At 36.2% G+C, this 15,765-nt stretch overlaps 1 protein-coding gene across 3 annotated transcripts; it reads left to right on the top strand.

The window, feature by feature from the left end:
• The first annotated feature begins 312 nt into the window (after nt 1-312).
• On the top strand, nt 313-15,004 carry LOC120627653 (poly(ADP-ribose) glycohydrolase-like). 3 transcript variants are annotated; one of them, XM_039895667.1, is made up of 11 exons: nt 313-598; nt 1,764-2,023; nt 3,137-3,295; nt 3,871-3,980; nt 4,908-5,051; nt 7,033-7,109; nt 8,437-8,602; nt 9,294-9,424; nt 10,225-10,412; nt 11,751-11,988; nt 13,200-15,004. In XM_039895667.1, exons 2-11 carry the CDS (start codon nt 1,796-1,798, stop codon nt 13,292-13,294), a joined length of 1,536 nt encoding a protein of 511 aa, XP_039751601.1. In that variant the 5' UTR covers nt 313-598; nt 1,764-1,795; the 3' UTR covers nt 13,295-15,004. The 3 variants fall into 3 exon arrangements, with proteins under 3 accessions (XP_039751601.1, XP_039751600.1, XP_039751602.1); XM_039895666.1 differs by having other exon boundaries at nt 314-589; XM_039895668.1 differs by lacking the exon at nt 313-598 and having other exon boundaries at nt 1,702-2,023.
• Nucleotides 15,005-15,765: the final 761 nt, after the last annotated feature.

Here is a 15,765-nt window from a genome sequence, read left to right as displayed (position 1 = left end):
TTCCGAGTACAGTTATCACTTACAGCTATACACAACATTCAAGTAATTCCGGTTAAAAATAATTGAATTAAGTTAAAAGCAAAAATAGAAAGCAAAAGAATTATTACTTATTAAACAAATGAAAATAATAATTAAAATAAAAATAACAATGTCAAAAATATTACTCTAAGTTTAATTTCGCCTTAAAGCTAAATAAAGTGTCATGAAAAATGTGAAAGTCAGGGTTTTTTAAGTTGTTACCTACCTATAAACCGAATGAATAATTCATTCGGTTTACAGGTAAGAAATTGTTACTTTTTGAATGTTCTAAAAAAGACAGCATAATAACTATCTTTTGAATTTTACTCGTACGCTTACTTAGTCACTTAGTCGCGGGGGACCGCTAGTCGAATATATTCTACGATAACGTCGGTGTAAGAATATCTATAAAGGTATCTACTGTAATCGGTAGGTATAACGCGTTGACTCATATTGGTTTGACTCATTTTCCTCAAACAGTCCATTGCCGAAACGCGTTCCAAGTAGTTTTAATTTTTGTTTAGTGGTCTACTTGAATTGTGTAGTGTTTACGGGATTAATAAAGTGTAAGGTAAAGCAGGTACTTATATTATTATCTATTAGTTACATGTGCTTAAATGTGTACATTAAATCTATAACAGAACACCTATAAATTGGTATGTAGATGATTATGCATGTGTATAATTCGGTTTTGTTATCAAATAATAGCTATAAACTGCAGCCAATTTATCCGCGGAATTGTACACAAGAATCAAATGACAGGACATGTCGTTCGCCTCTAAGAACAATGCTAGGTTTGGCTAATGAAGGGGTAGTCACCATTTTAGATTAGGTTTAGTTAGGTTACCTATATAAGAAGATTTTTTAGAAGACTCTCATGGTAGAGACTTTATGAATGTATATATTAATTATCAGTATCTATATATTATATTGTAAGTTTATTATATGTATATATAGGTATATCTCCTCCTACCTCTCTTCTTCAGCTGTGTTTAACTACTTTGGTTGCCTGGAAGAGATCGCTATGTAGCGATAAGGCCGCCAAATTGTATACTTTTGTAAAATTTTTATTTATAATTTTTCTATATGTTTATGTGGTGTACAATAAAAGTATATTCATTCATTCATTCAATGAAAATGCTACCAGAATTAATGTCATAATTTTTGCGCAGTGGTGAGCGTGGTCTTAGCAGTTGGAGCGATTTTAAAGCCGTGAAATATGGATTCTTTTATAAATTTATAATGCATATAAAGAATTTCGGAACCGACAAGATTTGAACCTGCGACTCTCTGGCAATCGCGGCCAGAGCGCTTTATCCAATTAAGCTATGGCTCTCTTATCGTCGATTCCGAAATTAGTATATGCCTTTCACATCAGTCTTATAGCGACTGTATATTTATAAAACTGATAATTCCTCCAAGTGTAGGTAAAAACACTAATAAAAATTATAAAAATATGGATGCTGGTTTGACGGATATGATTGTCGTGTTTATTAGTTGTTATGATAATTAATTTAATATTATGTATGTATAATAAAGTGTATAATATAGTGTTTAATATATTGTGTAAATAAATATTAATATTGTAATTAATATGACATAAATATAAGTGCTGTGTGTATGTTTGAGTGAGAGGCAGTAGGCTACACTTCTTTTGTACGAGACGTACTAATTGCATAAAAGACACTTTTGAAATGTATACAATACGTTCTAAACTAGGCGTAATATATATTTTAATCTTATAGCTGTACAGTGTAAAACTACTCATACAAGCATAATGTCTGTAAAAGCTGAACAAGAGTTCTCAACCGCCATGTTCGGATCGCAAACCGTTTGGCTTTGCCCGGACTTTCCTGCTGTGGAGGCAGCTGACAACCACGCGGTTCTTTACGAGATACCTGGTAATGGAGCTACATGGCCTTACAAACCAACTGTTGGGGACGACAAATGGGACTCGGATCATGTCAAAATGCCGTGTTCGGATCACAACTTGTATAATATAGGTGTAAGTAGCACTGAATTCAAAATTCACTTATTTCAAGTAGACTTACTCAGCACTTTGAAACGCAAAGACTGTCGTTTGTAGTGATTCTACCACCGGTAAGCCAAGTGGGTAAGGCTTCGGCTTCTCTTTCTAGGGGGGACTGAAATCCTTGACACACACTTCATACTTTTCGGAGCTATGTGCGTTTCTAATTTAAGAAATTAAATATCACTTGCTTTATCGTTGATGGGAACATCGTGAGGAGACAAGTGTGCAGTCTACCAAACCGCACTTGGCCAACGTGGTGGATTACGGTCTAAACCCTTCTCATTCCGAGAGAAGATCTGTGACTTTTAGTGAACCGGTAATACTTTGATGACGATGATAGGCTTATAGGTAATCTATATCGCTATTTACGTAAGTATATGTAGTTCATTACTAATTTGATAATAAATTATGAGGCTGACAACTTAACGTGGTTTTAAAAGAACGAGTGCGAAACATCGAACTTTTGTCGATCTTCCTGACACAGCGGTTAGCGCTGAGGTTTTAAGTCGGAGGTGCCGAGTTCGACACCCGGTGGGGCAATTTTGGAATTTATAATTTTTAAATTTTATTCGTATCGGGTCTGGTGGGAGGCTACAGCCGTGGTTGGTTACCACCCTACCGAGAAAGACGTCCGCTAAACGATTAAGCGTTCCGGTACGATTTCGCGTAGAAACCGATTATTATGGGTTTAATATAACTGCCATATTCTTAAAAAGCTAGCCCGAAGCCGCGTTGATCTTGTCTATATACTAACTTATGAAATAACACTTCAACCTATTGACCACTGCTGGTCATAGGACTTTTGTAGGTGCTTCCAAAATCCATGGCCCTGGACCGCTTGTTTCAAGCGGCTTCCTGCGACTCGCTTGTTGACATCCAACCTCGTCGGTGGTCTACCCACGCTGCGTTTACCGGTGCGAAGTCGCCATTCCAGCATCTTGGGACCCCAACTTTAATCGGTTTTCCTAACTATGTGCCCCGTCCGTTGCCACTTTAGCTTCGTGACTCATTGAACTATGTCGGCCCCTCAATTAAAACTATAAAAAATACTCTAACACTCTACGATTGCAAAATTGTGGTTTTTAGGATGAAGCGGCCAATGTTGGTAAGAAATGGGATTTGATAGTAGAAGCACTTTCGAAGCCAATGCGAAATAGTCAGGGTATTTTGGAAGCCGTACTGACTTACCAGCCTGGTTTCAAAGGCATTTGGACTTTTACAGCGCTGCATACATTTTTCAATGAGGTGAGATGCAATTTTTTTTTTATTAACCCCCGTCGCAAAAACGAACGCGTTATAAGTTTGATGTGTCTGTAGTGTATGTATGTGTGTGTGTGTTTGTCTGTGGCATCGTACTTACCGAACGGATCAACCAATTTCGACGTTTCGTTTCTTGTTTGAAAATGAATTCGTTGGGACTTGGGAGTGTGCTGAACTATGTTTGATGAAACACGGTCCAAATTAGCCGCCGCCACTATGACGGATTACATATTTCATCAATATCGGTATCAAATTAAAGGGTGACTAGTAGAATACTAAATTTTTATACAATACGATAAATTTCAAATCCAAGATAGCCGCTAACACAGAATAGCGAGTTACAATTTCTTTTATCAGAACTACCATACTGTGGGTATCAATAGACTTTTGGATTTATTACCATACCATTTTTATTAATTTGCGTAGTGAAGTTTTTAATTTTTTTTATTTAATTAGATATTTCTTTGATGACAAGTTTACGCGACATTTGGCCGTCGCCTGGCATAGCGTTGTCCTCCATTTACGACCTAGAAACAGCTGGGTTTTCTTTTTCGTTTTAGTATTGGGACGTGTCGGAAAGTAAGAAGTTCTTCGAGGAAACTCTACCAGAGGTCAGAAAGCTGGCTTTGGCTTTACCAGAGTTAATACAATCGCCGATACCTATGTTGAAGTAAGTATCATCAGCAGCTTCATTAATGGCCTACTACTGGCTTAGATGAAGCAGCATAAAGCTTAAAGCCTCTATGCCGCTTCAATGCGGTTTCGTGGGTTTAGATATTGAAAATCAAAATTAATGGATAATAGATAAATAACGTGCACTGTTCTCAGAGGCACAAAGGTTAAATTCGACCAAAATCGAATGATCAAACAGATTATTATATACAACGTGTAAATGAAAACCGAAATAATACTTCAGAGGCTTTAGAGGTACATTATTTACTGTCTCTGAGACTTACATGTGAAACCGTAACAGTTTTTGAGTAAACCTTTGTCATAGTTTTTACTGAAATAAATCAGATACAGCCCACGCATAACTTTACTTTTGCAAAATTAAAATCAAGTGACTCGTGTCTCCTTATTATGTACGCGTCCCGTAGCGTAGGTACTATTCATGCGTCGGTCTTTTATATTCAAAAGGGTTGTTATAAGTAAACGCCTAGAATGTTTTGAATTAGTTTGTATGGAAAAATAAATATGCTTCTTTTGTTTTCATATTTTTACAGGGTGACTTCTTATGTATTTCATAACAAGTCATGCATACTCACGCACCCTTCAACAGCATTTCGTAATTCCATGGTCCATTTTGTTATAAACAAATGTTGTAAACTAAATTGGCTGTTTGAAAGAATTTCTTTCCACAAACTTGTCCGTGTTAAATACTACCGACAAGGACGTGCCACGTAAACAAGAATGTTTTGAAATCTTTTTTATGGAAAAATAAACGCTTCTTTTTTATTTAATTCTTTTTACAGGATTGATTTTAGAACATTTTTTCGTATTTCGGTTACACGTTGTATATAAAAAAAAAAATCTGCATCATCACCAACCACCGGGTGAGATTGCAGTAAAGAACTAACTTGTTTTGTATTATTTCTAGGAGAGAACAAAACAAATCTGTCTCTTTTACGCAACTGCAGCTCGCTAGTTTGTTAGCGAACGCATTCTTCTGCACTTTCCCGGAAAGAAACAACAAAACAAGGAAATCCGAATACAAGACGTATCCACCGGCCAATTTTAATTTGTACGTATACACTTTAATATATTCACATTTGTAAATTTACCAGATAAAAAAGCAGCCAAGTAGTTACTACTTAACAATTTTCATGGCTAACTACATTCATGGCACTCAAAAAATGGATATTTTACTGCGGGAACAGGAGGAGTAAAGTCTTTTTTTCTATTGTAAATATAATAACATTGTTTATTGTTCAATAAAACATGGGTTTGTATGTATGCGCGTGTTTATGCATGTGTGTGTGTGGGTGTGTGTTTGTGTGTGTGTGCGTGTGTGTGTGTGCGTGTGTATGTATGTGACCCTCTTATAACTTTAGAAAGGCTTGACCGATTGGAATGAACTAAGAGGGATTTCAAAGAGTTCCACTAAACTTAGATTCCCTGAAAATTTTAGCCAATTCGAACCAGAATATTTTGGGAAAGAAATAAAATAAAAACAGTTTTTTTCGAATCACTTTCTAACGGCTTTATCGACAACTCCAAAAACTAATTAGCTCTTAACCTTGAAAAACCACGTCGAATGCTGTTTTGGAAATCAAAATCGGTTGATTCCTTCGTGAGAAAAAAACACAAAGAGTGTGTTCTGGGATTTACCTCGAACTTCCTAAACTTAAATATCCTTTGTGAGGCTTAAAACTCAGCTCTAATCTATAGCTATATCTCTTTGAGCTCTTTGAGCTATAACTCTTTGAGCTCTTGTTTGATTGTCTTAGTAGTAGACGTTACACGTTTTTGTGGCATCAAAAAAATTTAACATACCATCTTAATTAGTTTCACTCAAAAAATTACGCTCAGGCAGATGTGAGTAGGTTTAAATATGCGGGGCCCCCTTTTGCGCGGGGCCCGTAGCAATTGCTACTCTTAATACGTGGTTAATCCGGCACTGGGTACAACTTACGATACTTCTGCACAGTAGGTATAACTTATATTATTGTTATAGTCAAAGTCAAAGTCAAAAATATCTTTATTCATGTAGGCCCATAGGTGGCACTTTTGATGCGTACATAAGAATTACACGGTAGTGAGATGATGGCGATAACCACATTCGTAAACTTAAAACCAAAGCTACGAGGGTTCCAAACGCGTCCTGGTCTAAGAAGAAGCCCACAACAAACTTAGCCGGGTGTTTTTTTTTTTTTGTTATCACCATCTCACAATGTCATCTTAAATTATTAGAAGAGCAACCTGGTTAGAGCAATAATTTACACCCAAGCTTTTTTATCGATTACGTAGTCCTTTATACTACAGTAGGACTTTTGTATAAGCTTACGTTTAATACAAACTTTGAACTTTTTAACAGACATCTCCAAGATGTCAATTGGTGTTATAATTAACATATTATACAGATATCAACTGTCCCTAAGCTAGGTAAACCTGTGTTTCAGGCGACAGTGCACTCCTCATGAATATGGCTCGTTTAAACAAATAAAATAATGTTATGCGCAGGCAAGGCTGGTATTATACAATTATTTATAATATTTTGAACATTTTTTATACAAATCTATAGAAGATGTGTGTGTGTATGTGCGTGCGTGTGTATTACTGAACTAAACCAAAACATCCAGAAACTTTTCAGTTTCGTCATGTGTGTGTGAGCAACCGCTTTTTGGCACGATTTTTACATTTATTTACTGTTTTTATTATTTATAGAGGGGACGCCTGCCATTGCCAGACGGGTGATCAGTCCTCTGTAAGGACTATTCCACCCTTTTCCCCATTATTTACAGTTAGTGGATAAATGTTTATGGTTTCGGGTATTTATTGTATGGAAGTAAAGCTGTGTGTCTGTTATCTTTTTTCACCTAAAACACTATGCGGAAAGTGCTTCCTGGGAAAGGACATTAGTTTTTGGTTTTAAAATCCTGCGGAACTTTTTATTTACAGTCAGAAACGGAGAGTAAAGGAAAAGTTTTCGCGGGATTTTAAAATTCACAAATAAAAGTCCAGTAATCATTTAAGTAAGTAATAAATAAAAATTCACATTTCAGGTTATACGATGGTGGTGGATCAAAAGTAATGGAAAAGTTAAAATGCATTTGCCATTACTTCACCAGAGTATGTAAAGGTAACTTATTAAACTCACTACTCTATAATATAGGTATCTACTTAATTCACTTTCCAGATGCAGCAGATGACCGAGGAAATCCATCACCTATAAACAGACATCAACACTTCGCAGGTCATGAAAGGAATCCCGACCTACCGACCTGTGTCCATCAACCTTTTTTTTTTGCTCGTGGGGAAATCCTCATGTTTACCACGGCAAGGCACGGTGATTATGTCGGACTCGTGCCGACTAAAACCCCACGGTATTTCAACCAGTCGCCTGGTAGCTGGTCCACGGGAACGCTTTGTTTATTTAAACAAAACAAGTAATTATAAACAAAAAGTCGATATTAACACACGACTAACTAGAAACGGACATAAATTAGTTATATCTGCATATCGTCTGAGAAAAGTACAGAAATCCTTTGTGGGGATGGGTAGCTTTTATAACATGATACCGAAGGTAATATTAGATCTACCTTTGCCTAAGTTTAAACAATATATTAAAACACATTTAAGAACTTTTGCTTACTACAGAATTGATGAATTCCTTAACGACAAGGCTGCTTAGAAGCAGGCCACTCTTAAGATTGTTAAACTTTAAAATGATCTTGGAAAAGAGCAATCTGCTGAGTTTCTTGCCGGCTCTTCTCAGTGGAATCTGCCTTCCGAACTGGTGATAGAGTCACTAGAAACAGACTGAATTGACGTTTCAAAAGTGCTTATACATTAGGCCTACTTGAAATAAAGTAATTTTGAATTATTTATTTATTAAGAGAACTAACGACATGCATTTTACACGTTTTTAAATATAGAACACACAAAAAACGGACTGATATGCACGTCAGTTACAAGTGCACATAGCATTGACAAAGCGCCATGTAAACTTTTTTATTTTTTCTTTTGCACTCATCCGAGACGTGTGCACCTAACACAGCGTACTGCTTGGCGGCAGAATTAAGCATGGCGGTGAAGTTCTCTGGTAAAACTGTCTACTACTAGAACTAATGTTGCAATTATTTGTCTTATTGCACTACCGTAATCACTATAGTAAAAGAAGCATAACCTGCGGTCATCGCGGACAAAAAATGTCAAGGTTGACGTATCGTTTAAGACCAGACTTTTAATTTATGAAATATCATCATCATAAATAAAATCTATTATAATTTTAAAGTATGCCTAGTCTAGGTATTTATTTGAAACCAATTAATTTAAGTAGGTACCTACACGTTATATCCACGAGCGATTATGAACTTTACGATCCAAGTATTTAAGTTCTTTGTATAAATATAATGTACGATGAGAACAACAATATAACCATTTTAAAAACTCTCTTCATATAACAGAACAACCGAAGGGCGTCGTCACGTTTTCTCGCCGTCACATACCAGTAGTGGAATGTCCCGATTGGTCGAACAGTTCATTGTCGATATCAAAAGTACCGTTTTTTGTCGACGCTGAAACTTTCATTGAAGATGCTCAGGGATGTATACAAGTGGATTTTGCTAGCAAGTGAGTTATAGCCAAGAGGTCCTGGGATCTTATTTCCAACGCATAAAGAAGTATTATTATTATATATTTGACGTTTTGCCACAGAATTGTAATCCTTGTGTTCAGGAACGTCAAAGAAACTGTAATTTTAAGGTAATACTGTTCTAAGCGATCGTTTATAGCTCCTGATCTTATAAGAAGCCTATGCAATTTACAGAAATTGGGGATACCTATAACTGATATCTACTAGTTTTAGATATCACTACTGATTTTTAACTAGGTTTGGCAACCACTTTGTTCAACCAATTTTCCACCCTTAGAGGATGTATTTTCAAAAATCCTTTCTTAACGGACGCCTTCGTTGTAATACCTATCTGTATGCCAAATTTCAGTCTAATCGGATCAGTGGTTTGAGCTGTATTTTGATACATCACTAAGCCAGTCAACCAGTTAGTCAGATATTCATGTACCATGTGAGTAAACATTTCGTAATGTACTCATCGAAAGAGCCTTTATTTTTACTGCCAGGGCTTTAATGAAGGTTTTTTGAAATTCAAATAATCTGCATTCGTATAGACCTATCAAGCGATTTTAATTTGACTTAGTCAGTTAGTCAGTCAGTGAGTCAGTCACCTTTTTTATATAAACAGATTGCTGACACAATTATCTGTCTTTCCCAACAATATATTTTGTTTTACATTAATTTAACTAGGTACATCGGTGTTGGGGTGTTACACCGAGGTGCTGTGCAGGAGGAGATCAGATTTGTCTCTAATCCCGAATTGATCGTTTCTATGCTGTTCACTGAAGTCATGGGACCCACCGAAACTGTCATGATCAAAGGTAACTTTGCTATTTATTACTATAACGAGTTGTTTCCCGCAACTATGTTCGGTTTTCTTTTTGTTTTTAAAGCATCCCGTTGTGTGAGTAGTCTGGCGTTAGTAGTATCAAAAAATAAGTCGATGGGGCTCGGTGAGTAATTTTAACTGCATTCAGTAATTGGATAGGACCTACTTTGGATGTTTGAAGGAGAATTGTACGTCCGTTTCAGCTCTTGTTACTAACACCGAATAGTAAACACTAAAATACGTAGTACTAGTTATAGTTTGTAAAAAGAACTTTATTTTTATTAAGTGTAGCTCTAAAATAACTGTTCTGTTTGGATGTGGTGAGTCGTTAAATTTTCAAACTCGCGATAACTTCTAAATGAAACGTCCCATCCGAATGATTCGAATGGTTATGGTCGTAGTCCACCACGCACCTTCGAGAACATTATGGAGAGCTCTCAGGCATGTAGGTTTCTTCACGATGTTTACCTTCACCAATGCAACAAGTGATGTTTTAATTTCCAAAAACGCACATTTAGTTAGAGGCGTGCTGGGATTCGAACTCGCCCCATCGAAAGTGAAGTCGAAGATAGGTCTTCCACTCTGGGCTATCACAGTGTTTCCTATAGTCATTTAAAACTGAGGCTTCGGTTCATAAATCAAATTTATCCGTCTATTTCGCTCGCACTTCGGTCTAATGTAAGTGTGTAGTGATGTGCAAAGAAATTGTAGGATATATTTTTTTCTGTGTAGCAATGGTGTTATACATTTTTATGATTATTATTAAAAGTAGGATATTTAATTGTCTACCAGGAAGTGAACGCTTCAGTACGCACTCCGGTTACGATATGACCTTCAAATGGGCTGGAGACTATCGGGATGAAACTCCACGTGATCCCTCGAATAGACGGCGTTGTGCTATCCTAGTTATGGATGCACGTTGGTTTCCACAACCATATGAGCAGTACTCAAAGCGAATGTTCGACAGGGAACTGAATAAGGTATCAACCTAATATATAAAATTATGTTAGAAACGAGCAATATGCTGAGTTTCTTGCCGGCTCTTCTCAGTGGAATCTGCGTTCCGAACCCGTGGTAGAGTACAAACAGCCTTTTTTCGACTTGACGTTTCAAAAGTGATTATAAATTGGGCCTACTTGAAATAAATGAATTTCGAATTTTTTTGAATTGATAATGACTAAGACACCATGAGGTATGTTTGCAGCGTCCGAGTCTCATACAAAACTGAAGTGTATCGAAAATGCACCCGTATTTATATCGAAATACCCACTGACAAAATGTCATGAACATTTGTAATGAATCGATTATAATGTTAATTATTTCTTGATAACTATTAATAAATTAATTAAAATAAGAGTTATTAACACATTCATTAAAATGTTAAACAATTTAATGAAACATTTATATCTTGTCAGAACTTATAAATCTATTTACCCACTTTACAAAACTACTGTAACTTTATTTTCATCACACTTGCTCCTAATGTGGATCGTAATCCATAGCTTTAAGACGCATAATTGAACACTATTATTTTTAATTTCCATTACATTTTATTGTTTTTTTAAATCCTGTTCTCAAACTTAACTTAAACAAAGTTAAGTTATTTAGACGGCTGACTGCCGCAGTGGGCAGCGACCATGGCGAGCGAGTCCATGGCCGTGGGTTCGATTCACACAACTGGATCATATTTGTGTGACCAACATGAATGTTTTTCAGTGGCTGGGTGTTTATCTGTATATTATAAGTATTTATGTATATTATTCATAAAAATATCAGTCATCTTAGACCCCTTAACACAAGCTACGCTTACATTGGGGCTAGATGGCGATGTGTGTATTGTCGTAGTAACTCGCTGAAAGTTAAACTTCTGCAATGTTTTAATACATTATTATAATAACATGTCCTTCGGCTTTCTTTGAAATACAAAACAATAAAGTTTATTAAAAGTACGCGGTAATCGTTAATAAATATATCATTGCCCGCTTTATTAGTCCTCCTTGATTGTGGTTTTTTTTTGCAAAACCCGCGGGAACCGTTTGGTTTGCTCGGATAAAAAGTAGCCTACGCTACTCCTTCCAACTAACTCTGTCAAAATCAAGACGATTGTTTAGGACATCAAGTAAGGACAAACAAACAAAGATACTTTGCATTTATAACATTAGTATGGATACGTTAATCGCACAAACTTGTATGTATAGAAATTTTTCGAGTATTGATTTAATCGAACATCAGAGTAAAATGAATCTTATTGCTAATAGTGTTAAAGTACAAATTAGTCTAAAATCCAATAAAGTTCAAGTATTTTTTTTCTATTTCAGGCATATGTGGGATTTTCATTCTATAGTAGTAAAGAAGGCATAAATTACCCCGGGGTAGCGACGGGCAATTGGGGTTGCGGAGCGTCCGGGGGTCACGCTCGACTTAAATCCTTATTGCAACTAATGGCCTGTGTCGAAGCCTCCAGACCTATGTGCTACTACACCTTTGGAGACAATGAGTTGAAGGGAGATATTCTGAAAGTTTATAGCTCATTGTTGGATCATAATGTTACTGTAGGTAAGTTGGCAGTAATAATAAGTCGAGAATTTGTTTTACAATAATAATAATTTTATGTCGAGCATTTTATAGGCTCCATTTTTCAGTATTACTAATATTTAAACTTTCTATGTATACTAAACACTAAACAAACAAACATCCTCATCATCCACTACAGAGCACGGGTCTCCTTCCTCTACAAGAAGGGGTTAAGGCCGTAGTCCACCACGCTGGCCCAGTGCGGATTGGTGGACTCCACACACCTTTGAGAACATTACGTAAAACTCTCAGGCATGCAGGTTTCCTCACGATATTTTCCTTCACCGTTGAAGTGATATTTTAATTATTAGAAAATACTTACACACATAACTTAGAAATGTTAAAATGCGTGCTGGGATTCGAACTCGGCCCTCCTAAAGTGAAGTCGAGCTACTACCGAATGCGCTTTCACCGCTTCCTTAGTTACTATTATAACTATAGATTATCCTAAAAATACGTGAGTCAAAGCTCCAAACCATTTGAAATGGCACAGCAATCACCTGCGGTCTAACCTACTCGCAATCATTTCCGCAATCTTCGAACTAGGGACCCACACCTTTTGAGCATAGTGGCGTAAAAGCAGTGGATATTCGATGTCGCAAACATCCCTGTCGCACTGCAATAGCGTGGCAGCCCCAACAGCACTTTGAACGCATTGTTAAATTGAACGCGGAGAGTGCCGTATGATTTTTGAGAATATTTGCCCCACAGGCTGCACGTGTAGAAAGTTGTGCAGTAGGCCCTGAACAACGTTATGAGCCAGCATATTTATTAGCAACTAACTCTGAGTTAAATAAAATAAATCTAGGTGGCGCAAGCGGGGTCAGAGTACACGTTTCCATTATATGCCTTATTATACAAAGCACACATTTCATATAGACACCTCCGTCGTTAGGTTTTATTTTTAAACCCGATAGTAACATTAAATCAATGGTGATACAATGTTTTTAAGAAATTAAAATATCACTTGCTTCAACGGTGAAGGAAAACATCGTGAGGAAACCTGCATACCTCAGAATTCTCCATAATGCTCTCAATGGTGTGTGAAGTTCGCCAATCCGCACTGGGCCAGCATGGTGGACTGCTAACCCCTTCTCATTGTGGGAGGAGACGCGTGCCCAGTAGTGGACCGGTAATGGGTTAATACGATGATGATGAAAACCATGTTTGTTTAATAAACTCTTTTATTTTAGGGGACCTGTACAAATATCTTCTAGAGTTTTGTGAATCGGAAGCTTTGATAGCTGATTTTTACGGATATTTGGAGGAAATTATGTCAAAAAGATGACATCGGGTTGACCTTTAAATATAAAAAAGAGTTGGTGTCAAATAAAACACATACCTAATATAATTAAAATTATTTATTATCCCTTCATATTTCTAGCATACTAAACGTAATAAGTGTATAATAATAAATAATTGAATAGTAATTTAGTTTTGAAATATTTCAGCCATATGCATATTAACATCATATTAGGTATTAACTAAATTGCAAAGTAGGCAAATCATTATTGTATTAGTTCCATAAAAACGTGGTTCTATTATGCTGTCAATTTGCTACTGAATTTTGCTAGACTAAAGCCAGTTTCCCACTCAGATACAAGCTCGGCGTTGTGTTCATAAATTCATAGCTATAATTAAATTAATAAACTATTCTTATATGGTGTTATGAACAGTCGATTTATCAGAAACAATAAGTCTGTCTGTAACACCACTTAGAATAAGTGCAACTCTGACGCTGATTTTAAGCAAAACCCGTGCCAGAGGTAAATAATAACCCCGAGCATGTACGCATGTGGAAACATAACAATTTAAAATAAATAGTTAAACAATATATTACCTAGCGACGTTTTAAATAAGTGTTTAAAACTCTCTTAATTACAAACTTTGGCGAAATATAACAATATACTATGAATCATTAGAACAGCCTAGCTATCAAATGCACTGCTGGTAACTTTCAGTTATAAATAACAGATTGTGCGTCCACAATAATATAAAATGGATTGTGTTATATTTAAAGTACAAGTCCACCACAAATTCAGCTAAGCTAATAAATCAGTGAGATTGCGCCGTAAAGCAAAGGCTATACCAACGCATCCACGTCAGTTGTGGCGTTTTAAGCGTCTTGTGCGCAACAAGGGTTACTTAAATGGAGATAAATTGTGATTGGTCGCTCGCAGACGCTATATTGCACGTCACTGCGGACGCAATTAAGACGCCTTGGTTAAGCCTTAACTAGTAATTTTATTTACTCGGTTTCTTGCCAATAGCAACTGATTGGTTATTTTTAAAGAAAACAAGGTGGTGCTTGTATACGATGCTTTTGGACCGCGCGAACACGCACGGAAATATGAGGTCGTTTGCACGGTACAAGTATAGAGATACCGTTGCTTTGGCATTAGACAACATATCTCATTGGATTTGCAGCCTTTTTATAGGCACACCACTGTTTAGCCAATAAGACACCGCGTTCGTTTGGTTCTGATTTATTGAGTTAAGTCTCCATCTCAGTGTGTTAAGTTCACTAAAATCATAAATCTTAGCTTTGTTGTATCGCTGATTTATAGCTTAGTAGTCACACGGTATAAAGAAGTATGTGACGTTATTCATACAGTGGTGACAATAACTTTGGTTCGTTCACTGTGGATATTGTGCATAATAATTATTACGGTCTAGTTACAAGTTTTTTTGGCCATCACAACGTCATGGCGGCATTTCCTATAAAAGGGCAAATACGCCATGTCTATAGATAATAACGGTAATACAAGGGGTAACAGAGATATAAATATAGGTCACGGTTACCCCTTAAGCAAATTCTATAGATTTGTACTTAATTTTACGTACTGAGTACGTCATTTGTGCTTAACAGCTGTGAGTGTGCGTATACATAAAAATATTTTCGTGTTGCAAAATTTAAAGTACATTTCTAGGTCGGAAGGCGTATTGGCTCTTTTATAAAAATTTACTCACTAAATTATTCGTAGGTAGATAATATCGAAAAGCTGACTAGAAGTTGATAAGTACATCAATTATGCTAACAATAACTATCAACGTATGTAAATTTAATTTTGTTTATTAAATAATTAATAAATAAAAAATAGAAGAAAACTAATTTTTACAGATTGAAATTACGATTAGTTTTTTTTTTTGTTCGAAGTAATATTTTATTTATTTCTTATTTTACTAAAGCATAATATATAGGGGGCAGTCGCGAAATACATTTGCAACCAGCACTAAAAACCTTTAAAGGATAGACCAAACTAACGCGTAAAGCTCGCGTCCGCAGCGTGTTAATTTGCGTCTTATGCGCGACATGACTCAAGCCTACGCGTTTTGCTATTCGTCGTAAATTTGCTCTTTATCGCAGAACCGGGCAATATGCCTTGGTTTGACTTAGCTTAACTAAGTGCTTATTTTGTGTTAACGATTGTAAATGCATAATGCAACTGCCCCTAAACAAAATATTATATTGTTAAAACTTGTTTCACCTCATCATCAATTATAATAACTATAATTAAATATTCAAGATTTCATCTAATTAATTAATAGTAAAAAGACAATCCATTTTATATGCTACGTAATAATTCTTTGTTGGGTACTATTCAGTGGACTTTGTGTTCGCCATTGTGCGTTCGCTAGTGCTTCAGCGACAGCTGTAATCAATATTGGTGCATCCTCTCATAATCATATCACGATGCGGCAGGAGGTAATATGAACATTATTTAATGTACATCGTTAATTTACAGTAAATCGTCACAA

This window comes from Pararge aegeria, chromosome 11, assembly GCF_905163445.1.
Source record: "Pararge aegeria chromosome 11, ilParAegt1.1, whole genome shotgun sequence".
NCBI classification, from domain to species: domain Eukaryota; kingdom Metazoa; phylum Arthropoda; class Insecta; order Lepidoptera; family Nymphalidae; genus Pararge; species Pararge aegeria.
This window is presented reverse-complemented; position numbering and strand designations above follow the sequence as displayed.